Genomic DNA, 27,580 nt, shown 5'->3' with positions numbered 1-27,580 from the left:
ATGTGTTGTAACAACTATTGTGAAAACACTTATGCATTTGGCAGATGCTTTTATCCAAAATAACTTGCATTCAGGGTATATGGTATCTATTTTATACATTGCAGTAAACCAAACCCAAGACCCTGGGCTTAAAACCTTTATTTGTGATTTGGTATTCTCAATGTCAGAGATGTGAGAAACAGAATCGTAATCATTCTGAAGTTTATTTGAAAATAAATGAAAAAAAAAAAAAAGTATTACATTTAATTAAACCGATTGCTTATATTGCACAAACAATAACACTGACAGAATAGCTTTGGAAAGTATTGTAAACACAATGGCAAAGCTTTTAGCTTATTAAATTATCTGCATGTCAAGAAGAGACATGTAAATCTGAAATTCGCTATCTAAAATAGTTGCCTTTTTTAAGCTTATATTTTGTAGCTAATTAGAATTTTTACAATGGTTTAAAACAAAAAGATATACAAAATGCATAAATATATATATATATAAAGTAGCAGTAAAACCCTGAGTGTAAAATAAATCTTATGCTCACGGTCAGAATTACTGAATGTTAAGTGCAAAAATATGATGTTAAATGAACTATATAATAGTCATTACACATAAAGGAGTGTTTTATTTCTTCAGCTTTGGCTGAGAGACAATCGGAGCTCTTCCTCTCTGATGCTCCTGTCCAGCCTCTGTGTCTCTGACTCCAGCACTGACGGGACGGGCCGCTGAGAGACCGCAGCTAGAGACTCGTTCAGATCCTGTCTCAGGGACATCAGACTTTGGCTGTTCTTCAGAGAGCGGTCTATGAACTTTGCCCTCTGCTGATGGTCCACAGCCAACATGAGACGAAGATGGTGAACCTAGAAAATTGGGTTTAAGGTTTAAGGCCATATTACGTGCCAAAATACTAATGAACAATTGAAGTGTGAAGGACAAACCTGTTCTTCTAGCTCACTGGCTCGGACTCTGAGACGCTTTAGTTCTTCATTGTCCGTACCATCTGACAGGTCCTATGCGACATGATATGTAGATATTTTAGCCTTTTCACTGGTAATTAACACATGACAGACTCAAAACACAATTTATTGCAATAGTTTGGCATGTTGCTAACAGTATTGTTAACTAAAATATTAAAAATAGTTTTCGGTAATTAAAACAGAGCTGAAATCAAATTAAAAATACTGGATGAAAAACTTGAAGAAAAAATGAAGAAGTTGAAGTACTAAAATAACTAAAACTAATGCTGAAATAAAAGTAAATTAAACTGAAATATTAAATAATAATCCAAATGACAAAAGCACAACAAAATTACAAAGGCTTAAATTAAAAGCTAATTTAAAGTATTAATAAATCCTACAGTAGTATATAAATAATACTAAAATAACACTGGTTGCTAAAGCTCACAAAATGATACTCTAATAAGAATAAAAAAACAAAGCTAAAAAAAAAAAAAATTGTCACTTCTGTGACAATCCATCACACAGAAAGGCAACCAGAGCAAAACACAAATGTATTGCAAATGTACACTATCCATCATACCAGAACTCCAGCTTCTGACTGTGACAGCTGATGCCTCAGTTTCCCCCTCTCCAGCTCAACCTGGTGATGGCCAAATACAGTAGGTACATTAATCACACTGACATTATAATATATGATCCTTTCGTGAGGTGTGCTCATACCTGTGTCAGCGTCTCTCTCAGGTGCTGTCGCTCAGTTCGTAGTCTCTCAATTTTCTTCTCCAGATGATTGTTTTTCTTCTGCAGAAGGTTCTGATCCACCTCCAGCTGTGCCACGGCCCGTTGCATGGCCGACAGACGCTCCTGTACAGCAGAGTCTCTATCCACCTCATCTGTGGACTGGACCTTCTGTTCAAGCTCTTTCTCCTATTAATATTGCCCAAAAATATCAAACTACCAATTTACTAAATGTGTTCAAAGGGGACATGTCATGGAAACAAAATTATCCTTGCTCATTTGAAATAAAAGAGTACTATGAGATACTCGTAACGTCAAAGCAAAGCTCCCTCCACAAACCACCCAGACCAGGAAACTAAGCCAAAAATTGCCTCATTTAGAAACTGTCACACTGTTCACATCACAACCATGACCGGACATTTTATCAACAGTTTATTCAAACTGTTTTCTATTTTAATACATTTTAAAAAGTATTTTATTCCTGTGATGGTAAAGCAGAATTTTCAGCAGCCATTACTCCAGTCTACAGTGTTCTTTGATCAATAGAAAGTTCAAAAGAGCAGCATTTATTTGAAATAGAAATCTTTTGTAACATTATAAATGTCTTTACTATAACTTTTGATCAATTCAATGCACCCTCGATGAATAAAAGTATTAATTTCTTTAAAAAAAACAAAAACTTTTGAATGCTAGCAGAATCAATTCAATGTTGAGAGTTCCTGACACTACTCTTAATTATATATTGTACTCAAACTAATTTATATTTAAAGGTGCATTTTTTAGTAATAAGTTGAATATTAATCACTTCCTCTATAACCCAGTGTTTTTGAGCACTTTCACTCACAGAATACACTAATTATGGTTGATTGAAAATAGGGCATTTTTATGATTGGTAACGGAAATCTTTAGCTTTTGCCTGATCCACACCAGTAGGTGTCAGTATGAAGTCCAAGGCCATATCAGCACAACTATGTAATATGTACCTTTAATTGTAATTACAATGACAGGTAGGTATTTTAAATTTGAGGATGTCTCTGCCTTACTGACCTGTGACATATCAGCTTCTGCTCGGGTTCTCTTATGCTCCTGCTGTCCCAGCCTCTCTTTATAGTGAATCAGCATGGCTTCAGTCTTCTCCAGAGCCGTCCTGACCCGGTCCCTGTCTTTAGTCAGCTCTTTGGCTCGCTCCTTCAGAGCATATACTTCAACATCCTTCTCTCTAAGGAGTCTCTCCTTCTCCTCCTTTTCTAAAAGGACAGCGGACACTTGTTCCTTTAGCCTTTCCCATTCCTTAGTATCTGTTGGCCCGGTTTTTATGTTCTCGTTTTTTATTGTGGAGTGCAGTCTGTCTAGCTCAGTTTGCAGGGTCTGAGCCTTGGTCCTCAACCTCTCCATTTCCTGTTCCTTTCTTGTAAGGTCCCTTCTAAGTGTCTCTGTCTCTAACAACTTGTCATGAGGCTGATATTCAGCATTTATCTCTAGGAAGTCTGATAGAGTGCCATGGCCACTATCCATCTTTAGTCCTTTGTTTTTCTTTTCAGATTCTCTAAGATTACGTGTATCCTCTTCTATTTTGGTCTCCATCTCTTGTTTCTCTTTCTCTAAGGTTTCCATTTTTTCCCTCAATATCTTAGTATCTCTTTTCTCATCTTCAAATTGATCCTGCAATCTAAGTCTTGCTGATTGTTCTTTATACGCCATTTCTCGAATACTCTCCAACTCAGTTTCTTTATCCTTCAGTCTCTCTGAGAATAATTCTAGTTGTCTAACTTTCTGCTCCTCCGCTTGCTGGAATCTCTCGCTTTTTCTTTTCTCATTTTCATATCTCTCTTTCATCAATTCTATCTCCTTTTCCTTTTCCCTCAGTGTTTTTCTGAGGAACTCCAATCCCTCTAACACATTTTGTTTCTCTTTATTTTCATTTTGGAGTTCCTCCCAATCTTTACTCTCTCTTATTCTGTCCTCTCTCAGTCTGTCCACTTCCTGTCTCAGCTCTCTGAATCTGTCGCTCAGTTCTTCTGCGTCTCTGGTCCTCTCTGCCGCCAAAGAGCTGAGTTCAGTCCTCTGATCTTCCAGGATGTCTATTCTAGCCCTCGCTCTTGTCAGCTCAGCCTCTCTCTGCTCCACTACGCTCTTCGTGGTTGTCAATTCTTCTTCTAACTTCTCCTCTCTTTGCAGCATTTGCTCCATCTCTCGCAACCCTTCCTCATTTTTCTTCTTAAGTTGTTCCTCTTGGAGTTGCACGGTGGACTTAAGTTCCAGTTTTTGCTTCTCTAACATCTGGACTTTTAGTAGAAGATCTTTGGCTTCAATTTGTGCCGCCCTAACTCCTTCCTCTCTGCTCCGGACCAACTCATCCTTCCTTTCCTGCATCATGGACCTGAGTCTCTCTCCCTCACGATGACTCTCTTCCAGCAGTTCTTTCAGAGTAGCCATCTCCTGAAGCCCTGCAATCAGCCCCTCTTGCATCTTCTGGTTCTGTTCGTCTCGTTCCTGGATCTTTGACCTTGTTTGTTCTTTGGTTCTAGACAGATTAACCACCTGTTCTTGTAAAGCATCCATCTGAGCAACCAAGGCTTCTTTCCTTTCATTTGCATCATTCAGCAAAGAGCTTATTCTGTCCTTCTCTCGCCTCTCCCGAAACGTTTCATCTCTAAGAGCCTCAATCTCTCTCTCTTTCCTTCGAAGCTCTGCCGAGAGATGGTCTCTCTCCTCCTCCAGCTCTCTAATGCGAGCCCCAAGCTTCTCCACACGTCCCGCCTTCTCCTCCATCAGGATATGTTGACCTTTCTGAAGATCCTCAAGCCTGGCTCTCAGTCTTTCCCCTTCCGTTTTTTCATCTCTCAGTTGGGTCTCCAGATGCCTCTTCTCATCTTCAATCTGACTTAAAGACCTCTTTAATCTTTGTTTCTCCTCTTCACTGTTTTCTGCCCTGGATTCAAGCACCTGTGCTTCCCCTCGGCTGTTTTGCAGCAGTTGTGACAACCTTCCCACCTCTTTCAACCGTTCATCCAGTTTTCCCTTCAGTGTCTTCACCTCTTCGCCTTGTTCGCTTATAAGTTTCTTCAGTTCTTCAACAGTCTCCCTCTCATGATCTAGCTCACGTTTGACCAATAGTAGCTCTTGGTTACAGTCCATAAGTCTCTCCTCTTTCTCTCTGTGCTGAGATTTTTCCTTCTCCAGTGTCGTTTCGGTCTCTCGTAGACATCTTGAGACTTCAACGTTCCTCTTTTCGGCTTCATGCAGCTTTTCTCTCAGCCTTTTCATTGCTTCTTCCTCACGGTGGACTCTCTCTCTTTCCTCTTTTTCTTTTTGCTGTAAACTCTTCTTCAGTGCCCGTGCCTCCTCCTCAGTGTCTTGTAGGAGGGTAGTTTGTCGTTCAAGGTATTCCTGTTGCTCCATTCTTATCCTCCGGTCTTCCTCTTTCTCCTGGTTCAGTTCATAAATCTTCAGTCTCAACTGCTTCAGCTCCATCTCCTTCTGAAGGAGCTCTTCTCTCAGTATCTGCTCCCTATCTCTTTCCTCTTTTTCTTTTTGCAGTAAATTCTTCTTCAGTGCCCGTGCCTCCTCCTCAGTGTCTTGTAGGAGGGTAGTTTGTCGTTCAAGGTCTTCTTGTTGCTCCATTCTTATCCTCCGGTCTTCCTCTTTCTCCTGGTTCAGTTCATAAATCTTCAGTCTCAACTGCTTCAGCTCCATCTCCTTCTGAAGGAGCTCTTCTCTCAGTATCTGCTCCCTATCTCTTTCCTCTTTTTCTTTTTGCAGTAAATTCTTCTTCAGTGCCCGTGCCTCCTCCTCAGTGTCTTGTAGGAGGGTAGTTTGTCGTTCAAGGTCTTCTTGTTGCTCCATTCTTATCCTCCGGTCTTCCTCTTTCTCCTGGTTCAGTTCATCAATCTTCAGTCTCAACTGCTTCAGCTCCATCTCCTTCTGAAGGAGCTCTTCTCTCAGTATCTGCTCCCTATCTCTTTCCTCTTTTTCTTTTTGCTGTAAATTCTTCTTCAGTGCCCGTGCCTCCTCCTCAGTGTCTTGTAGGAGGGTAGTTTGTCGTTCAAGGTCTTCTTGTTGCTCCATTCTTATCCTCCGGTCTTCCTCTTTCTCCTGGTTCAGTTCATCAATCTTCAGTCTCAACTGCTTCAGCTCCATCTCCTTCTGAAGGAGCTCTTCTCTCAGTATCTGCTCCCTATCTCTTTTCTCCATCTCCTGTCTTTTCTTTTGCTCCTTCTCCCTTTCCTCCAAGCTTATCCGATCTCGTTCCACCTCGGCTAACTTGGCTTTGCACCTGTTCACCTCTTCGTGCTCTGCTTTGAGCTTCTGTTCAAACGTCTTCTGTTCTTGTGCAAGTTGTGCTTGTAATGCTTTTAGTTCACTATCTCTCTCTTCCAACCTTTCTAGTATTGCCTCTTTTTCTTGAATGACTCCCTCCATGTTGTTATTGAGATCTTCTAATTCACATTTCAGTTGTTTCTCCTGTTCCTTTACCTCTACTTGCTTCCTGTCCACCTCTTTTTGTTTCTCCATTTCCCTCTCTTTCATCTGTGAGATTTGCTCCTTTAGAAGTTCAAGTTGCTCATCTTTCTGCTGAACATCAGTCTCTAGTTTCTCTATGATTACGTCTAATGACTGAATTCTACCTTTGAGATCACCAATGTCCTCTTCTCTCTTTTGTACCTCTTCCTCTCTTTGTCTAAGAAGCTCTGTCAGTTCTGTTTTCTCTCTTTCAGCAACCCAATTTAAGCTCTCCTTTACTTTTTCCATGTTGCCAGCTCGTCTCTTCCACCACTCTACATTGTCTTTCGCCTCTTTCAGTCTCAGTTCAAGAGTTTTCTTTTCTGTCGACAATGCAGTTTGCAATTGTTCAACATCTTTATCTCTTTCTTCCACAAGTAACGAGATATGTTCTTTCTCTCTTATTAGTTCTTCAACTCTGCTTTTGAGCTCTGTCAAGTCTTCATCTTTCTGTTCCAACTGTCTTCTCCACCTCATGTCTTTCTCCCTCTCTTGCTCATCTCTTTTCTTTTGTCTGTTTTCATTTTCTCTTATTTTCTCCATTTCTCTCTCTTTCAGATGAGTGTTGTTTCTCTCCAGGGTTTCCACTCTACTCTCCAAGGTCTCTTTCTCTTGCAACTCTATTTCCAGGCTCTCAATTGTTCTCTCATGCGATTGGACTTTTGATTTTAACTCTTCGATATCCTCTCCTCTCTTTCGTATTTCATCCTCCTTCTTTTTCATTAGATCAGACATCTTAGCCTTCTCTCTCTCTGTGACCTTGAGGTTCTGACTTTCTTTTTCCACTCTTTCAATATACTTCTGATTTAACTCTTCTTTCTCTCTCTGAACCTTGTTTTCTCTCTCCTTCCATCTCTCAATCTCATCACACGCTTCTCTCAGTCTTTGTTCGACTGTTTTCTGCTCTGCAGCTGATTTCATTTGTAGCTTCTCAAGTTCTGTGTTTCTTTTATTTAAGTGGTCTATTAGCTCTTCTTTTTCTTTTAACAAACCATCAGTCTTGTTCCTCAGTATCTCCACTTCTCCATCTTTCTGGCCAAGTTCTGCGTTCAGAGCTTCTCTCTCTTTTTGCCATCTTTCTCTCTCGGTTTTGCTCTCTTCCAATTGTACTTTGTTTTTCTCCGTTTCTTGTTCAACATCCCGCTGAATCCTCTTGCATTCCAACTGCCAGTTTTCCATCTCTCTTTCACTCTTCCTTCTTTCCTCCAATGCTTCTTGGTTTTCCTTTTCTCTCTGTGCTGTCTCTCTCTCTAGGTCTGTCTGTAGACATTGAATCTCTCCTAAACAATTAAGAGAGAAAATTTTTACATTTTAATTACACACACAAATACAACAACATATTAAATTAGTAAAGTGAATAGCTAATGAGAAGTTTGTTTTATAATACAACAATCTGACCTTGCAAGACATCTTTGGTCTGTGTGAGCGTGTCCACCTGTGTTTGTAGCTGACTGCATTGCACCTCCAGACCTGAGGCCTGTTCCTGAACCTGAGCAATCTGCTTCTGAAGACATACCACCACGCCTCTGAAGATGGACAGCAGCAGGTTAGAAACTAACAGGGCATTGGCACAAAAGATGGCTCAAACTAAATATCTATTGATATTAATATCTATGTGAAATACACATGAAATGTTTCTATTTCTATTTTATTTTATTCAATTTGTTGATGTTGATTTTATAGGTAACAACCTATAACAAAATTGTTCTCATAAAGCACATACTCCTCTTAAAAAGAATGGTATAAAAGAATACTGAGCTGTTAGTATGTTGTTTTATGACTATAGACTATACCTGAGTTCCTCTTTGACTTGTGTGAGTTCCTCCTTTTCTCTCTCCAGTGTACATACTGTGTCCTCTAGTCTCTGGCTCTCTCTCATTAGGTCGTCTCTCTCTCGTTCAGCTCTTCTCTGCTGCTCTGCTGCTTTGAGTAGTTCTGCCTGGACACTCTGCAGCTCTTTCATCATCGTACTGCACTGTTCGGTTAACTGACACACAAACACATCGCTGTCCATGAGTGGACCCAAAACACAAAATGTACTCAAAAATAGGAGAATGTGTACAGCATAATGTTCACTAAAGCCCATCATTATCACAAATTTTGCCCTATATGACCTCTCATCTCATATTGCACAGCTACTCAACAAATAAATAACTGTACATGAAGCAGATTTATCATTAATTTATTTTATTATATTTATAAATGCATTTTTGTGAATTTTTTGTAAATATTGAGTAAAAAACATTCATTTAATTGTTCATATACAGCTGCAAAAAAAAAAGTATGTGAACCACTTGCAGAATCTGTGAAAATGTGAATAATTTTAACAAAATAAGAGAGATCATGCAAAATACACATTTTTTTTTTATTTAGTACTGTCCTGAGTAAGATGTTTTACATAAAAATTCTTTATATATAGTTGACAAGAAAAAAAAATAAAAAATAGCTGAATTTATTAAAATGGCCCTTTTCATAAGTATGTGAACCACTGATTCTTAATACTGCGTGTGGTTACCTGGATGATCTACAACTGTTTTTATGTTTTGTGATGGTTGTTCATGAGTCCCTTGTTTGTCCCGAACAGTTAAACTGCCCGGTGTTCTTCAGAAAAATTCTCCAGGTCCTGCAGATTCTTCAGTTTTTTCAGCATTTTTTGCATATTTGAACCCTTTACAGCAGTGACTGAATGATTTTGAGATCCGTCTTTTTACACTGAGGACAACTGAGGGACTCAAACACAACTATTAAAAAAGGTTCAAACATTCACTAATGCTCCAGAAGGAAACACGATGCATTAAGACCCGGGGGGTGAAAACTTTTTGAAATTGAAGATCAAGGTAAATTGTACTTAATTTGTCTTTCGGGAAACATGCAAGTATCTTTTGTTGCTTCCGAAGGGAAGTACTAAATGAAAAAAAATGATATTTAAACAAAATAAGAAAAATTTGGACCTCTTCATCCTGTTCAAAAGTTTTCAACCCCCATGCATTATGTTTCCTTCTGGAGCATCAGTGAATGTTTGAACCTTTTTTTAATAGTTTGTCCTCAATGTGAAAAGATGGACCTCAAAATCATACAGTCACTGCTGGAAAGGGTTCAAATATGCAAAAGATGCCGGAAAACTGAACAATCTGCAGGACCTGGAGGATTTTTCTGAAGAACAGAGCTCAGTTTAACTGCTCAGAACAACAACCATCACAAAACAAACAAACAGTTGTGGATCATCCAGGTAATCACACACAGTATTAAGAATCAAGGGTTCACAAACTTTTGAACGGGGTCATTTTAATAAATTCAGCTACTTTTTTTTTTCTTGTCAACTATATATAAACATTTATGTAAAATATCTTACTCAGGACAGTACTAAATAAAAAATAACATGCATTTTGTATGATCTCTCTTATTGTTAAAATTATTCACATTTTCACAGATTCTGCAAGTGGTTCACATACTTTTTCTTGCAACTGTATATACGTATATAGAGAGAGACAGCTTGTCATCTTGTACCTAGTTAAAACACAGTATAATGTTTAGTTTTTCAAAAAAGTACTTTTTTTGTTTTCTGAATCTAGTTGGCAAGCAGTCAGTGTTGTCTGAGTTTCTCACCTCTGCAATCCTTTGTTCATTTTTCCTCTTCTCTTCTGTGAAAGCAGTCACTTCTCTCTCCCTGTCCTCCCTCTCTGTCTCCAGCTCATTCTCCAGCTCTCTCTCTCGGTTTCTGAGCTGCTGCAGAGTATTCAGATCCGTCTCTCTCCGTTCCCTGGAACACAGAGGGATCATCAACACAATTGCAGTAAAGCATCACGGGCTGTGAATAAACAGGGCCAGCATACTACAGCCAAATATAACAGCTGTTGAGATAAACTCAGACATTTATAGTGTCATCTAAAGCCCAATGTATTCATTAGTATTCCTATCAAAATCCTACAAGCTCATTAGGGACCTGATTAGCTGTCATTTAGAGTCACAGGCACACTTCATCTACAGATTTCAAACAGCCTATTATACAAACATATTTTACTCTGCCTTGTACATAGGTAGGGGGTAGGCAATATAAATAAGTATTTCTATCAATATATTCTTAGTTAATTAATTTTGATCAAAAATACAGTAAAAACAGTAATAATGTGAATTAGTATTACAATTTAAAATATTATTTTAATTATTATATATTTTAAAAAGTAATTTATTCCTGTGATGGCTAAGCTGAATTTTCAGCATCATTACTCCAGTCTTTAGTGTCACATGATCCTTTTGGAAATCATTCTAATATGCTGATTTGCTGCTCAAGAAACATTTTTTTTATTATCAATTTAATGTGTATGTGCATTCCAAGTATTTAAGTATGAATAAAAGTATTCATTTCTTTCAAAAAAAGAATATACTCTAGAAATATCCATGACTTTTCCAAGTTTATATTGGGTTATTATTTCCAAGTTTTCCATTATTTTATTTACACATTTCTACCAGTATATCACAGATTTATTATAGACCCCTATAAACAGCATTTCCACTGTTATAAAAGCATGAAGCAAATACTTGCAAGCCTATATTTTGCTTTTTCCCCATAATTAGCAGACTCTGATTTATAATACACCTATAGCCTTCTCATCAGCTGACTTGATTGTTATGAATTTTTTAATTTTACAATGTCGCACCTTAATTCATTGGCCTCTAGAGACGCGGTCTTCACTTCCCTGCACAGACCCGCCATCTCTGCGCCAAATGCCTGGATCTGGGCCTGGGCTTCTGCCACCTCCGTCTCCAGCTAAGGGGTCAGGAAGACAAAAATCACACCTCTCATCCCTCCATCCCAAACCTGGCTCTACCAGCAACGCATTCTGGCGATGGATCAAGTAATTAAAGGCAAGAGGCCTGTGACAGCTTGCAGGGATTTGGTCATGTCCCTAGGCATCGTAAGTGATCTATGCTAAAGATGGGCTAAACCTGCGTGCCAGACCTGCAGAGCACGAACACTGAGTTCTCTCTTGTCCTTGGCCAGAGCTTCATTTAAAGTAGCCATTTTCTCCAGGGCATCTCGACCTTCTGCCAGCTCTCTCTTGAGCTGGGTTTGACTGGAGGACAGGGCCAGTAATGACTCCCGTGCCTGGAAGGGAGGAGATAAGAAAACAACATAGAGGAACAACATAAAGGAATGCTGGAGAATTTTGGAAGGGTGACAAAATACAGGATGTGAAACAACACAACTCATAACAGGCAGGACTAAGCAATGAGAAGTGCCTGATTTGTGAAAGAGTTTCGGGCCAGTTGACACAACCGTCACATGATCTAGTGCTGCACTGTCACTCCCACTGTAATACTATGGGTTTACCTTCAGTAAAGAATCTTTAGTGTCGGCTGTCTCTTGCTCAGCTCGTGCTCTGTCCAGCTTCTCTCTCTCTAGTGCCCCCTGCAGGCTGTGCAGCTCCAGACGGGAGCGAGTCTCTCTCTCACACAGCTGAGCAGCCTCTAGCATTTCTGCCTCCATGCTGATTTACAAATACACTTCATCAGAGTCATTTACCAGCAAAATTTAGCATCATAAGCATGACTGAACATTGCTCTAATGACACACACACCCTAAGTGAGTTCAGCATAACATTAAGGGGGGATTGATGGATAAGTGTACCGTTTCTGTCTCTCTCTCTCCAGCTGGATTCTCTCCTCCTCCTCCTTCTCTCTCTGTCGTCTCATATGTTCATTCTCCTGTCTCAGCTCCTCTGTGAGTCTCTCGGCCTCCTCCATCTGACTGCGCAAACTAGTCACCATCTCCTTCTCACTGTCACACACAACACCTCCATAGATTACTCTTCCATATTCAACCATGTCAGTTTACAGCAATTATAATTTTACAACTATGGCTGATACAGATAAGCCAGTAATTATTTGCAATGGCTGCTGGAAAAATTCAATACTATTTTGTCAAAATACACAACCGTTCAAAAGTTTCAAAAGTTAAATGTAATTTATTCCCGTGATGGTAAAGCTGAATTTTCAGCATCATTTCAATGTCACATGATCCTTCAGAAAACATTATAATATGATGATTTGGTGCTCAAGAATCATTTCTTCTTATTATCAATGTTGAGAACAGTTGTGCTGCTTATTATTTTTATGGAAAGCATGATACATTGTTTTTTTAGGATTCTTTGGCAAATAAAAAGTAAAAAAAAAAAAAAAACAGCATTTATTTGAAGAATAGAAATAATTTGTAACATTATAAATGTATTTATTGTCACTTTTAATGTGACCTTGCTTGATAAAATTATTAATTTCTTTAAAAATAAAATTGCACTGACCCCAAACTTTTAAACGGTAGTGTAAATGAAAAATAAAACACTAAATTCAATCAATTTAATTTTAAATGCTCCAAGTGAATGTAGGTTCTGCAACATTATAATGTAAAATAGCTCATTTTAAATTTGACATTTAACAGTGTTATTAAATTATAAGCATTTTTAAAGATTAACTTAAGTGAGAGTTAAATTAAAATTTAAATGTGAAAATAAGGGAAATGAGCTTACACAATTAAATACAATAGCAAATAAAAATAATATAAGCTGAAATGGTTCAAAAATATTTTGTAAATATCCAAAATAGATGTTATATTACAACTCAAATGTTTAAATAAATAAAAACAGTTAAATCAATTAAATTAACCCCTAAAGGTAGAATTTAGGAATATTAAAAGGTAAAATTGTATTTGTATGAGTTATGATAATGAGATCACCTGTTCAGTAATTCCTGCGTGTGTTTCATCTGCAGTGCTCCCTGATTGGTCTGTTCCTGAAGCTCCGCCCTCTCACTCTCCAACTGCGTGATTCGCTGCTCCAGTGATTCTTTCTCTGTCCCAAGTCTACGCAAGCTCATCTGAGCATCCTGGCAAAAAAGACCTGGCTTACTAAGAGGGCTTTGTTACAAGCCAAAAGGGTAATTTTAAAGACCAAGTTATTACATTTGGATGAAAGATTATTGTTTGGAAGACCAGGAACATGAATTAAAGGGGCTATATGTAGAATTCAGAAACCCTTCAGAAAATTCACCGGCATCATGTCAACAGAGGTCATTAAAATTATGCAGTTATGATAGTTTGTTTATAAAGTATATTTGAGACTACAGACTATATAGACTGTATATTGAGACTATAGTTTGCATTAATACCTTTTCTTTGCATGACACATTGACGTTACAGTACAAAATCGCTCTTTCGGCATTATCCTGAACATTGTATAAGCATTCATTTCATGTGTCACTGCACAGAAGAGAAGCTCTTGGGAGCGCGTGTAAACATCACATCCTTTTGATTTTCCCGACAAAAACGTCCAGAGTCCTTAACATAAAAATCAATCTACAGGCTTTATAGACAACCTAGGAAGTCTGGGAAGGTCTCGTTTTTTAAGTTTCGTTACAAGCTATAAAAAAATGGGATTAATACATGATATAATACATAATATCTTTCATATAGCCCCTTTAAGAAAATAAATAGGGTCAATTCTTATGTCACGTTGACCAACCTGTACTTCCTGTTGTCTCCATTGCAGGGCAGTCTCAGCTTGAGCGATGATAGAGAGGACAGAAGACAGTCCTTCACTGGACACATCATCTGCAGACAGAGAGCCTAACTGCCCACTCATCTGCTGAGAGCTGAGAACCCTTGACTGGACAAAAAGAAAGTGAACACATGAGTTCATTCATGCTTCACGACCACAATCACAATTTATTTCCTGTTCCCATGCTGACTCACCAGTGTCCTGACAGCATGTCTGACAGACTCAAAGTTTCTTTCCATTTCTATCTGTCTCTGCCACTTCCTCTCTTGCTCTTGTTCTCTCCCCATCTCCTGCCTGTGTCTCGTCTCCATCTCTGCCTCCTGCTTCTCCCTTTCAGATTCAAGAGTTTTTATTGTCATATTCAGCTCTGTTATCCTGAAGAAGAAGAAGAAAAATTTTTTTTTTTGAATAATACAGTGAACAAAATGTTGATTCAAGAATTTGAATCAATTCATCACCAGCAAAATCATTGCAAATATATTGTGAATACTTGCAATAATCCAGTATGGAATTAATGTTTTGTGAACCCTGTAATAACCTGTTCCTGAGTTCCAGTGTCTCTGACTCCAGGTCGGCTTTTAATTCAGTCGACTTCCTCTCTTCATGATTCAGATCATCAAGAGACAGTGGCCCCTGGGTGGAGGAGAGGGGTTGCGCTGTAGTGGAGTGAGATATATGGGAGTCATGGGGCAGAATGGGAGCCGATCGTGGAGAACCACATACAGAGAGGAGAGATGAGGAGAGACGAGAGAACTCTGCTCTCAGCTCCCACAGGTCTCTGTGGCACAAAAACACAACACATGCACATTTAATGGAGAATACAGAAAATACATACACTAACATTTAAAAGTTTGGGGTCAGTAAGATTTTTCCTTTTTTGGGAAAAAAAAAAAAAAAAAAAAACTTTTATTCAGCAAGGATGCATTAAATCGATTAAAAGTGAAAGTAAAAATATTTATAATATTACAAAAGTTTTCTATTTCAAATAAATTATCAAAGAAACCTGAAAAAAAATTATCATTTCCACAAAACTTTTAAGCAGCACAACTGTTTACAACAATGATAATAATAAGAAATGTTTCTTCTAAGATTGACCCAAAATATTCACCAGTTTGCCTTAAATGTAAAGTGGATGTGGGCACATATTCCCACATGTTTTGGTTTTGTCCCATGATAAGTCATTTTTGGGATAACTATTGCACTATTGTGAAGATCCAAGCTGGCAAGTAAATTACTATTTTTGGTTTGTAAATGTATACTTGCAATGTGGATAAAAGATAAACCTCCAACAGTGGATCATTGGTATACCGAGATTGTATGGTAGCGTATTTCAACTAGCATAATGCTAAGTCCATATTTTTGTTTTTGAAAGAGCAATTCGTTTTTCCTCACTTGTCAGTAGCAGTCTTCAGAGAGTGACACTGGCGTCTGAGCGTGACCACACGTCCCCACAGAGTCATCAGCCTGGTCTGCTCCTTCCCTATGTGGCCTGTCAAAACCTGTATTCAAAATAATGGTATAACGTAATTAAAAAAAATATATGAAATTAATCAAAACTATTTGTTCCATAAATAAAATATTGCATAAATGAAACCAGTAGATGCTCCTTTTGCATTGTGACTGATCCTGAGACTAAAGTTTGTCAGAAACTTGATGATGTACACTGATTGTACAACCACAAATATCCATCTGTGTCTGTCAGTGGAACTACTAGAAAAAACAAAGCCGCAACCACAACAACATCTCCCTGCTATATTTACAGAGCCTTTCTCTGCAAATTCAGTCTGAGGAAGAGAAATCGTTGTGCCAGTCATAATGTTTACAGCTGCAGACGTGTGAGAAAATGCTGAATCAGTGTTTAAAGGATTAGTTCACCCAAAAATGAAAATAATGTCATTTATTACTCACCATCATGTCGTTCCACACCCGTAAGACCTTCGTTCATCTTCAGAACACAAATTAAGATATTTTTGATTAAATCCGATGGCTCAGTGAGGCCTGCATTCACAGCAATGACATTTCCTCTCTCAAGATCCATAAAGGTACTAAAAACATATTTAAATCAGTTCATGCGAGTTCAGTAGTTCTACCTTAATATTATAAAGCGACGAGAATATTTTTGTGCACCAAAAAAAACAAAATAACGACTTTTCAACAACATAGTGATGGCCGATTTCAAAACACTGCTTCGGAGCTTTATGAGTCGAATCAGTGACTCGGAGCGCCAAAGTCACGTGATTTCAGCAGTTTAGCCGTTTGATGGGAGATCCGAATCACTGATTCGATTCGCAAAGCTCCGAAGCAGTGTTTTGAAATTGGCCATCACTATGTTGTTGAAAAGCCGTTATTTTGGTTTTTTTGGCACACAAAAAGTATTCTCGTAACTTTATAATACTGAGGTACAACTACTGAACTCGCATGAACTGTTTTAAATATGTTTTTAGTACCTTTATGGACCTTGAGAGAGGAAATGTCATTGCTTTGAATGCAGGCCTCACTGAGCCATCGGATTTCATCAAAAAATATCTTAATTTGTGTTCTGAAGATGAACGAAGGCCTTACGGGTGTGGAACAACATGAGGGTGAGTAATAAACAACATTATTTTCATTTTTGGGTGAACTAAGCCTTTAAGGTTTCACATCTCACTGAAATTAATACCAATTATTGCACGGTAACAGCATTGTAAGCCAAATAAAATACATTATAATATGTTTGTCTTAAAATGTAATGTGAAGAATAACTGGATGCAATATTTTAGGTTATTTTAAAAGAGCTACCACCAAAGCACACATATTTTATGCTCTTGTAATATCTTTATACTCTGTGAAACACCTCTAAAATGTGTTTTCGCACTCATCCACTAATAGAGCATACATACTCAACTTGTGTGTGACTGCCCAGTTGCTTGGTGACAATATTTTGCAACACATTCCCTAATGCGCTGATAAAATCAGCTCAGAAAAACTGAGCCATTGCTAAGCAACTACTGAATGCTTATGAACCTGCTTGTGAGGCCAAGTTCACACTGCAAATTTCAGAAGCGACAACCTCATTTAGTGCTGCACACTAGAATTACTGGAATTACAAGATGACAACTCAGAGATTTTGCTGCATTTACATCCTCAGAGGACACAGAAATTATATGTGTCTATGGCAACACTCATACTGCCAAAAATGGACTGGCTTTGTTGCCATGCAAAGTACTGTAGAATGAAAAAAGTGTACCAGGACCACCCAGATGCCGTCTGACTGACATGTAAAGCAACCAATCACAGTTTGTTTTGTTCAGAGTCATGTTTAGGGGCATTAAAATTCAAAGTCAATGATCCCACAATAACATACCAGGGTGCAATTCATTCAAGAACATCGTGCAAGTTTACTGCAACAATGGTGAATTCAACCAATAAAATACTGGAGAATTCAACCAATCATCTGACGACTTCAAAACTCCCAAAGTGTTTCCCATTTTGTGTAACTTATGTATCAGACGTTCAGCCAATGGTCCGTGTGCGTGACATTTGAGGCTGAGACTACTTCCCAACTAACTTTAACGGTAGTTGAATCCGCTTCCATTTTAATTGTTTTTACATGATGTCACGAAGTTCAAGTGAGAGAAGACTGAGCTTACGTAAAAAACTTGAAGCTTCCAATTTAATGCGATTTACAGTACATTAAATATTTTATTAGTATGTGTGTTGACTTTGATCCCTGGGAATCCAGCTCAAGATCTTTACTGACAAACATACATATCCCAAATATGTAAAGATTACTTTCTCACCTCTTTCTCTTTTTGCCAATCGATTTCTTTCTGCACCACCTCCTCCACCGCTTTAGACCAATCTGCTGTTAGCTTTCGCAGGTCGTCCCTCAGGGCTTCATTAGCCTCTGTTGATTGGCTGAGCTGACTCCGCAGGAGAGCACTGACCTCCGAGAGCCCCAAACTTCTGCTCCAGTGAACAAACACAACTCAGTCACATGAATTCAATCACTGAAAACATAGAAATCTTTCTTACACAGTCCCCGCACCTCTGCTGTTCCTCCTCCAGCCTGATGAGGGTGCTCTCCAGCGTGTCACTGCGTTCATCCCGCAGCATCCTCTGAGAAATTCATCGCGTTAATGATGTGATGCTCACAGCTCTCAATTAAAACACTGAGGACTGTGTTTGTCTCACCTCTCTGATCCTCAGCTCTCGCTCCTCACTGAACGACTGCTGCTCCAGAGCCTGACAGCGAGCCCTGTACTCCAACACCTGACAAACACATGCATGAGCACATTAATTACCAGTGAGTTTGGTACTAACTAAGATATGATTGGTCCTCTTAAATGGGTAGGCTAATGAGGCATGCACATAAGCAGTGTTTTTTTATTGCTGGAGGTTGCTGAGTAATTGTATAGCTGGTCGTAAAGGCTGTTCTAGAAGCCCTTTCATTATCAGTGGGCACAACTGGCCATAGCTTTTGAAAACCCAAACACAAATGGGCTTTACTGCTGGTCAAGTAAGATGTCTTTTCATTTTGACAAGGAATCAGTTTTCTTGCTGCTAAAATGTATCAAATTATAATGCCAATCCTTTCTAACAAGGTTTTCAATACATCATGTTTTTTATTATAGTACTGTATGTGAGCAGTGGTAAATCATATAGAGCAGTGAAATAGCTCAGAGTAGCATTTCCCACACTTTCTGACTAATGAATTTCCATGATTTTTTTTCCACGACTTTTCCAATTTTTGATAACGATTTTTAAAAATACTTTTACATAGATCATATTCACAAATAGTATTTATAGCTGAAGAAATACTTTAAAACTAAGCTAACTAGAAAAACTGATATTGACCATAAAAATTATTTTATAAATTATATTAATTTAGATTGATTTTTCCCAGCCTTCACTTTGAAGTTCACACTTTGGAAACTCTTTGATATAGAAAAAAACTAGCTTTGAAACGAGCTAAAACTCACCCCCAATCTTCTGGAATTTTAAACTTATTTTACCAGGGTTTTTCCTTCACTCAAAATTTGTCCCGCCAAAGATTTATTTAATCATCTAATGTGACGAATGAGGATACCTGCCGTTCTTCAGTACCAGTACATGCTGATAGCCAGCTTCTTTAAAGTACTTTAAAACACTCCTGTGAGTGTTTGTGTAAGCGCTCTGTGAAGGTTGTCAAGGTTTGGTGGCCAGCAGCCATATCACCCTGTAGCCCAAGACTGGTTGCCCACTGAAGCTATGCAGGGCTGAGCCTGGTTAGTACCTGGATGGGAGACCTCCTGGGAAAACTAGGTTGCTGCTGGAAGAGGTGTTAGTGAGGCCAGCAGGGGGTGCTCACTCTGTGGTCTGTGTGGGTCCTAACACCCCAGTATAGTGATGGGGACACTATACTGTCAAAAAGCACTGTCTTTCGGATGAGACGTTAAACCGAGGTCCGACTCTCTGTGGTTGTTAAAAATCCCAGGATGTCCTTCGAAAAGAGTAGGGGTGTTACCCCGACATCCTGGCCAAATTTGCCCATTGGCCTCTGTCCATCATGGCCTCCTAATCATCCCCATATAATGATTGGCTTCATCACTGTCTCCTCTCCACCAATAAGCTGGTGTGTGGTGGGCGTTCTGGCACAATATGGCTGCCGTTGCATCATCCAGGTGGATGCTGCACATTGGTGGTGGTTGAGGAGATTCCCCCTTCCGTATGTAAAGCGCTTTGAGTACCCAGAAAAGCGCTATATAAATGTAAGGAATTATTAATAATAATAATTAATAATAATAATAATTAATAATAATATTATTATTATTATTATTATTATTATAATAAAGGTTTCTATTCACAGTGTGTTTTTGCAGGGTTGAGCTTTGTAGCCAATCACAGACATGTCTGTTGAGCGCGTGAACGCAACAGCCAATCAGATGTATTTAAGTTAGACAGAATCCGCTCAACAGCTATCAGAACGGTGGAGTTTTTATTCAGCGCGAGTTCTGCACGCTCACGAATCCTTTCGTTATAACCAACAAAGTATAAACACAACATCAATAAGAGATTCATTGTGCAGCTTCATTGGTTATTATGGGAGTTTTCGGAAGTAGGCAGCTTTGTGTACCTTTCTGTATATAATATACAATTTCATGCTGCTAACTACACATTGCAAAGTTTCTGGATTAACAGCCATATAAATGCGCAATTGAATCCGATTGACAATGATAACCATAGTAATGTATGAATAGAACAAAAAAATCTGATACTGTATGTCAAATGATCTGTGTATTAAGTCTTGGAGTGTAAATGCACAATAACAGGATTGCCATTTCTTTGTTGTTCACTTTACAATCAGTCACTCAGTGACTTTTTACATTCTACATTTAAATTTACAGATTTTTAATAAATTAAATTATGTTTTATGATCGGACCTGACAGTGATTATTTTTAATTTCACAAAAAAATAGGATGAGATGAACAAACTGTTTCTTTGCATTTATTTTAAAGTTATTGTCAGTAGTACTGGGCTGACAGTTCATGTGTGTTGGGTACTTTTTAAAGTGTGTGTGGATGACCGTGTTCATCCGCCACCACCGAAGACCATTTTTGACCCAGGAAAAACCCTGTTTAATCTGTAAATTAAAAAGGGGAGAGAGCTTCAAATAGTATTGTGGATAGAGTCTTGGAGTCAAAAAAGTAGAGAATCAAAAGCATAGAGTTAAACTTCTCTCAATTTTACTTGTCAAGGAATTGCAAATTAATAACTTACAGTCTCACAGTTACTGCAAATTGTTGTATGTGTAAATCGCCCCCTAAAATGTTTTAAATCTAAAACTAGAACAATACAAGTTCCATGATCTGAATCTAGAAAGACAAATCTCTACAAGGACATTCAGCCATGACTTATGAAAATATATTAAATGTGTGTGTGAGTTCAGACCTTGTTCTGAAGTTTATGGATGAGCAGAGCCTGTCTGGCTTCTCTCTCTCTGCCCTCTCTGAGCTTTCTCCGCCATTCTCTCTGCTCATCGTCCAGACGCACTGATAATGACAGAGAAGGGTCCAGTGTCTGAGACAGCTAAACACGGGTACAAACACACAGAGAGATCACCAGTTAAAGCATCAGTTCACTCTGTTATTGATGGACCCCACACGTCACTGACTCCCTCCTCCTCACCCTGTCAGTCAAAGCTTGAGCTCGAGACTGAAGCTCCTCCCTCTCTGCTCTGCTCTCTGCCAACTCATCCTGCAGACGCGATAACTCCGCCTTCAGCTCTGCCCTCTCCTGCTGCCATCCAATCAACAGTTCTGATTCCATACTCGGCCATCAGCTGTGGAAAATAAAAACATTTATTTGGATTAAATGATTAAAGGTAACATGAAACACTATACCTGGAACTGGATATTACTCAATATTTAAATATTTAGGATGGGGATGAAGGATTTTATCCATTGGGAATTGATTGGATTGTGAAAATTAGTCACTAAGGGTGATTGGAGGGTAGGGGCTGAAAAATGATATCAAGTCATGATATCTTAATAAGAGATTGACAACACAAACGTTTTTAGTATTTTGAATAACATGCACTGATAAATTGCTCACAATAAATAGGATACATTTTGAATTCATCAGTGATGAAATGTTAATAAAGAACAATTAGCACAATGGCAATATACTAACACACGTATTGTAATATTTATTATCAAGTGCTTTGCAGATCGCCTGTAAATCTTTCCAGCAGAAAAGGGTTGATACTACAGACTCAGATTATTAGTTATTGGACTGTATTGACTGTATAATGTGAGTTTATATGACTAATATACTAGCATTAATTCATCCAGGCGTAATAATAGTATATGAGTATTTCAGAGTGAATGCACTCATTGATTCCGGTATCTGAAGCATATTTATCATATGTACAGGAGAGTGGTCAATCGCAGTGAATGCGACTAAAGAGCTTTTACTGCTTTATTAAGTCTCTGTTAAAGTGCAAATATAATGTAGTAGCTTACTTTTGAAAACACGGATTACTTTACTGTGTCCATTCACGTAGTGCAGGTCTGAAATAACACGCAAAACCTCGGATATGCGTGTTTTTAATCTTGTTTTTCTGCAGCATCCGGATTCGAAACTGTAAAGTCGTGTGTTTTGAATGAGCAGCCCGCGTGCGTCAATGCGCGTGCTGTGGACAGCGCCACTAGGCGACTCGGAGACGCTTTTATAATATGTTTACTGCTGTAAACATTTTAGGTTATATTACGCTGTATACCATGTAATTGAGGCTCTTCAAATTAACTAATTAGAAAATCCGTAGCTAAAAATATCTGCTATTAGGCAAAAGGCTTGTTTTTCGATATTAAACATGGAGGACAATATTGAATAAATCTGTCTAGTGTACACACATTAACAAGAATCCAGATCGTTTTCAGATGAATTCAACTTTAAAATAATAATATAAAATAATATTATATTATTTTTTAAATAAGATATAATAATTATTTTATAATATTTAACTGAATTGTAAAAAAAAAAAAAAAAAAATGTAACTGTTTTCCTTTTACTTAATAATCATTCCGTTGTTTGCTGAACTATAGAGAGTATTGAGTCATAATATGAGATAGGTGTGTCATGTCATGACACTGGTTAGAACAACCTAATCTAGTGTAAGCTGATTAGCAGAGAGGCAGGTAGGACTTGATTTGAGAGGTGCTGCACATTTCAAGTTGTTAATACTTATACAGAAGGTCCTTTTTTCAAGGGGTTTGAACACAGAACTGAGTGAAATTTCGACACTCTCTGCTTTGTCTATCTGAAGACAATAGATTTTAAAATGGTGTCATTGTGATATTCTGTCCACTACATTATATTTCTGGTGCTACAGCTCATCTGGCTGGTTCTTTTTTCCACCTTTCTTTCTTGTTGGATAACATGTTGATTCTCTGGTCCTGTTATGTTTTCCTCACATATCTTTCTCTCTACCTCTCCTTCAACTTCCTGAGAAGTTTACTCACCCTGGACAGTGAAAAGCAAAGGGTGACTGCAAGAATTCGCAGAAAGAGGCGGCGGAGGGGAAGGTCAAGACTGTCCAGTAGGATGGGTTTCCAACGCAAGAGTGCACACTAGAAGTCGAGATGCACTTAGTGGATCTTGTGAGAATATCATCTGGCCACTGGATCAAGGTAGTTACAGATGTGTGTTTGCATTTATGATGAGCTTTGAATTCTCTTTTCTGTGAGATCCTACATAATGACACACAACTACAGTATGACTCAAGACAAAGGTCATGGTTTGTAATGTTTTATTGTTATCATGTTCCCCCAAAAATAATAATAGCATGATGCTCATTTTGTATGGATCTATTAGTTTATTTAAAAATAAATAGGCTACAATGACTTGAATATACATGTTTTATGATGAGAACGTTTTTAATTTCTGAAATAAAATTCTGGGTGAAATTTTATGAGAGGACCCCTCACCCCTGAATACCCTCATGACTAGGTGGCAACATTAGTTCGGGTTGAAAAGGTCAGGTTGTATGTACTCCCCCAAAACTTAAAGCTGCAGTCCGTAAGTTTTGCCTCTTTGTCGCCATCTCTGTTTGAAACCTGCAACTGCAGTCATTTCCGGAATTATCATCTTTACGTGGGGTGTGCATCGACACGGCTCCTCAGCGCGGATGAATCTAATGTTTTGAGGAGAATGTGTGGCTGTCAGTCACCGCACCAATGGATACTGTACTTCAGAATCACAGATTGTAGTCTTGGAAGTATGACCAAAATAAGAATTTTCACCGGAGAATGGCATCTGAACAAGTAACAAATCTGCCACTTTTGTTCTGACTGAGAAAAAAAAAGCATTACAATAAATCGCACTACCAATGGTGATTAAATCTAACGATTGCTTAGCTCATAACACATCAAACCTGTGCAAATTATTAAGTATTATTATTGTTATACTTTGTTCTCAAATTGTTAATGTTAACAACACAGCATGCTCGAATTTCCCGTGGAAACCTACCAGTACCACTCGAATTAGAAAACATTATTACACCCTTACCGTTGTGAATCGGGTTAAGGTAAGGAGATCATTTTGAATATTGGCTGGTTATGTACTTGCTCAAATTGATTTTGGATCATTTTTAACCAAAAAAAAAAAAAAAAAAGTTACAGACTGCAGCTTTAATGATATTTATAAATTAACAATTCATGATGTTTGCGAGAAAATAATTTAAAAAAAAGATGAATGTGTACACACATATAGTATGTATTTAAGGTGTTTTATGGATTTTTTTGGTTATACCACATGCCATTTTAAGGGTCATTCAATTTAAACTTTTGTCAAAAATGGTAAACCATAACCAACATGAAAAAAGTGCATTTCTAAAAACACAACACGTGTTTTAAACTAGACTTTTTAAAAGGTTTTTCCTGTTCTTTATCATGGATACTTTTATATGTCATTGGCCAAAAAATGCATTTCTGGTATTGTGCTGTAAAATAGTTCACAGGATGTAACACGATCTGTTATGTAACTAAATTGTTTCAAAATATATCTTATGTCTTAGTTTAAAACATACATTTTCAAATGTAAAAAGTCAAATTTGAAAATCATGATAAAATGAAAAGGAAAGGTGAATAAATGTTGTCCAGTGAATTATGGTGGGTCCATTCCATATAACTCTTCTATAAATTATGTTTCACACAAAGCCAGCTAGTGGACACAAGAAAGAAAAATGCAAGTCAGACAGGAAGCATAGTTTAGTAAACTGGTAAATGCTCTACAATAAGGTTCTGTTTGTTAACATTAGTTAATTCATGATTGTTAACATGAACTAACAGTGAAAAGTACTTCTAAAGTATTTTAAAATTTACTAATACATAAAATCAAAAGTTAAAGGGTTAGTTCACCCAAAAATGAAAATTCTGTCATTAATTACTCACCTTCATGTCGTTCCACACCCGTAAGACCTTCGTTCATCTTCAGAACACAAATTAAGATATTTTTGATGATCCGAGAGGTATATGACTCGTCCATAGACAGCACTTTAACTGACATTTTCAAGGTCCAGAAAGGCACTAAAGACACTGTTAAAAAAAGTCGACGTGACTGCAGTGGTTCAACCTTAATTTTATGAAGCGACGAGAATACTTTTTTGAAAAAAAATAATGACTTTATTCAACAATATCTTCTGTTCTCTGTCAATCTGCTACATTGTTTACGTCCAGCGCTTCCAGGTTCTACGTCAGAACGCCGACTCATTATTGGCCGGCTCCTGAGTCAGCATCACACGCATGCGTCGTGCTGCTCACGTGATCAGCTTTGGCCAATACTGAGCCTGCGTTCAGACGTAAACACGGAAGCCTTCACTGTGCTTCCTGCAGCAACTGTGTAAGGATAATGACAGGGGAGAGAAGAGATTGTTGAATAAAGTCTTTATTTTTGTTTTTGCGCACAAAAAGTATTCTCGTCGCTTCATAAAATTAAGGTTGAACCACTGCAGTTATGTCGACAGTTTTAACGATGTCTTTAGTACCTTTCTGGACCTTGAAAGTGGTGATTATATTTCTATTTATGGATGAGTCATATACCTCTCGGATTTCATCAAAAATATCTTAATTTGTGGTCTGAAGATGAACGACATGAGGGTGAGTAATTAATGACAGAATTTTCATTTTTGGGTGAACTAACCCTTTAATGTTAGTAATTGTAAAGTGTTAAACTTTACTAAAAGTGAAATTACTGTAATACCTACCACAGTTATACAAGATGTTTATTTTGTGAATGTCCAGAAGACTTGGTCCATCTCGCTGGCCAATGGGAATATAAGGGTCTGGTTTAGGGATGATGGTGGGTCCCCCATCCTCTGAGAAGGCATATCTGTGTGTGCATCATGCCACGGTTACTGTTTTTATATTGCTTCACTTAAAAAATGCAAAATTCTTGGGACTTTTTAAACATCTATGGACTACATTTTAATGCATTCAGATGACCCACTAATAGTTTAGGTTTAAGTATGCATACTGTACAGCAGATTTCCAATACTCACCTCCCATAGTGCATGACAGAACTGTAGTCATATGCTGTATTGAGGTTGTTTGTCTCATACTTCCTAAAGTTGTGCCTTTGGTCTATATGAAAGGAACCGTATACATCACTGTCAGACTAAACACATCGGCTTCAATAATTACAGTGCTGGTTTCAAAAACTTACTCTCCATGATGTTTTCCCACAGAATGGAAACATAGTGGTCACGATCAGAGCGGGACTGCTCGTGTACAAATCCCAGAGCGTGCATTATTTCATGGGACGCCACTCCTGACCACATACAGCCCGGAGACTGCAAAGACACCGTCTGACTGCCTCCTATCATTCCAAGATATGACCAGCAGCTATGGGGACAACAGTGGATGACAATAATAACAGTTAAAAATATATAAATGAATACTGTTGAAAAGGTTGGGTTTTTAAAAAATGTAAGAGGTAAAGGTTCATTCATGTAATAAAATCATGTCAAGTAATTTGCACGTAAAACGGACCTTCCCGAAAACTTTCCTCCGGATTCACAACGATTCATAAACATAAGATTTGATAGTTGTCTGTGTATGTTAATGAATTCCAATCATTCGAAATTAGGCGCGCGTGCACGCTCATTCACAATTAGCATACTACGCAAATTACGTGTCCACAGTAAAGCTGTGGAATCTTCTGACTAATAGGCCATATGCCTAACAATAAATATTCAGTTAATGCGCGTACACCAAAGCGTTTGCCAAAATACCTGGTGCTCTTCTGAAAACGGACAGCTGGTGGCGCTTGAGAGCGCTAAAAATACAAACTTTTTCATGAATCCGAAAATGTACGTCAGAACGGCTTTACGTACGATTTACACAAAAAATCGTTGAATGAGGCCCAATGTTAATAAAATATGATTGTGTATGACTGCAGTGGACTCACCCAGATCTAGACTGGATATTGAGGAAGTTTGCTTGATGTGTGCGAGGCACAAACTTCACACATGTTGCAGAGGAAATGTCCAACATTCCTGTTTCTATGGTGATTCTGTCCATATCATCTGTTAAGACACAAATTATTCATGTCATATAAAAGACCTTTATTTAACTTTGACTAATAATATTTGTCAAGACCTGTCATGGAATTTAATATATAAATCCTACTCACCATATAATGGTGACATGATGTAAGGTACATACACAAAACCGTCAACAGATTTGGGCCAGCGGCAAGCATCTCCTAAACATCTAATGACACTGTGGGATCCTGAAGTCACTATGTCACCCTCCAGTAATGGAAAACCTCTGGACACTGGTGGAGGAAGATAACCACATGTTTCATGCTCAAGGAGTAATTCCATGTATATGTTTTATATATGTTTTATAAATCTGTCATGCACATACGTTGATTTACTCTGAGGATCCTGTCCATGGCATTCATCTCCTCTGGGCCCACGTATTGCTCTGTTGAGAAGATTAGGTGGATTAGTCAATTCATTGTAAAACCTAGACTGTTCACTATGAAGGGACCAGTTTACCTGCATATTCTCTCTTCATCCTCAGCCTTGTCTGATGGACCAATGAGGAGTTCTAATACAAAAGAAATACATTTATTCACAGAATATGAATAATATCAACATAACTGCAGTAGTATTCTTACCTGCACAGGTAAAGACCAGGACTCTAACAACAATCCCACAAAAATACCCACACAGAGCATCTTGGTGGTCACTTTTGAGTGCGTCCTGGTGTTCTGGATGTAATCGGGTTTTGCACGTAAACTGAAGTTAAGGGCCTTGGAGCAAGAATATATATACTCAGAGTACCACCCATCTTTACTTCAGGTTGCAAATGGAGGGT

At 38.1% G+C, this 27,580-nt stretch overlaps 2 protein-coding genes across 2 annotated transcripts; both read right to left on the bottom strand.

Annotated features, from left to right (window-relative positions):
- Positions 1 to 184: 184 nt before the first annotated feature.
- si:dkey-230p4.1 (trichohyalin) lies at positions 185 to 21,883 on the bottom strand. Its single transcript, XM_051904809.1, has 23 exons — positions 21,722 to 21,883; positions 20,886 to 21,039; positions 20,649 to 20,786; positions 17,912 to 17,989; positions 17,766 to 17,836; positions 17,518 to 17,683; positions 15,131 to 15,237; positions 14,277 to 14,516; positions 13,933 to 14,113; positions 13,703 to 13,846; positions 12,919 to 13,067; positions 11,818 to 11,967; positions 11,521 to 11,677; positions 11,149 to 11,295; positions 10,847 to 10,956; positions 9,795 to 9,948; positions 7,982 to 8,175; positions 7,587 to 7,714; positions 2,733 to 7,468; positions 1,671 to 1,874; positions 1,531 to 1,590; positions 930 to 1,001; positions 185 to 851 (listed from the first exon to the last, which is right to left on the bottom strand). Exons 2-23 carry the CDS (start codon positions 21,024 to 21,026, stop codon positions 624 to 626), a joined length of 7,755 nt encoding a protein of 2,584 aa, XP_051760769.1. The 5' UTR covers positions 21,027 to 21,039; positions 21,722 to 21,883; the 3' UTR covers positions 185 to 623.
- Positions 21,884 to 23,971: 2,088 nt separating this feature from the next.
- hce2l1 (high choriolytic enzyme 2-like 1) lies at positions 23,972 to 27,446 on the bottom strand. Its single transcript, XM_051906985.1, has 9 exons — positions 27,381 to 27,446; positions 27,259 to 27,310; positions 27,121 to 27,184; positions 26,889 to 27,025; positions 26,664 to 26,781; positions 25,920 to 26,098; positions 25,756 to 25,837; positions 25,462 to 25,586; positions 23,972 to 24,419 (listed from the first exon to the last, which is right to left on the bottom strand). Exons 1-9 carry the CDS (start codon positions 27,438 to 27,440, stop codon positions 24,406 to 24,408), a joined length of 831 nt encoding a protein of 276 aa, XP_051762945.1. The 5' UTR covers positions 27,441 to 27,446; the 3' UTR covers positions 23,972 to 24,405.
- Positions 27,447 to 27,580: the final 134 nt, after the last annotated feature.

This window comes from Ctenopharyngodon idella, chromosome 9 (assembly GCF_019924925.1).
Source record: "Ctenopharyngodon idella isolate HZGC_01 chromosome 9, HZGC01, whole genome shotgun sequence".
NCBI lineage: Eukaryota > Metazoa > Chordata > Actinopteri > Cypriniformes > Xenocyprididae > Ctenopharyngodon > Ctenopharyngodon idella.
Note: the sequence above shows the minus strand (reverse complement) of the source record. Positions and strands in the feature narration are given on the sequence as shown.

Bases quoted from the DNA above. Each gene is read 5' to 3' on its own strand.
- si:dkey-230p4.1 (XM_051904809.1), bottom strand. From the start codon at position 21,026: ATGGAATCAGAACTGTTGATTGGATGGCAGCAGGAGAGGGCAGAGCTG. The intron at 7,715-7,981 runs GTATAGTCTATA...GTCCATCTTCAG, and splicing joins CAAGTCAAAGAGGAACTCAG to AGGCGTGGTGGTATGTCTTC. The intron at 1,002-1,530 runs GTATGATGGATA...CATGTCGCATAG, and splicing joins AGTCAGAAGCTGGAGTTCTG to GACCTGTCAGATGGTACGGA.
- hce2l1 (XM_051906985.1), bottom strand. From the start codon at position 27,440: ATGCTCTGTGTGGGTATTTTTGTGGGATTGTTGTTAGAGTCCTGGTCT. The intron at 27,185-27,258 runs GTAAACTGGTCC...TCTTCTCAACAG, and splicing joins GATGAAGAGAGAATATGCAG to AGCAATACGTGGGCCCAGAG. The intron at 27,026-27,120 runs GTGCATGACAGA...ACCAGTGTCCAG, and splicing joins CTCAGAGTAAATCAACGTAT to AGGTTTTCCATTACTGGAGG.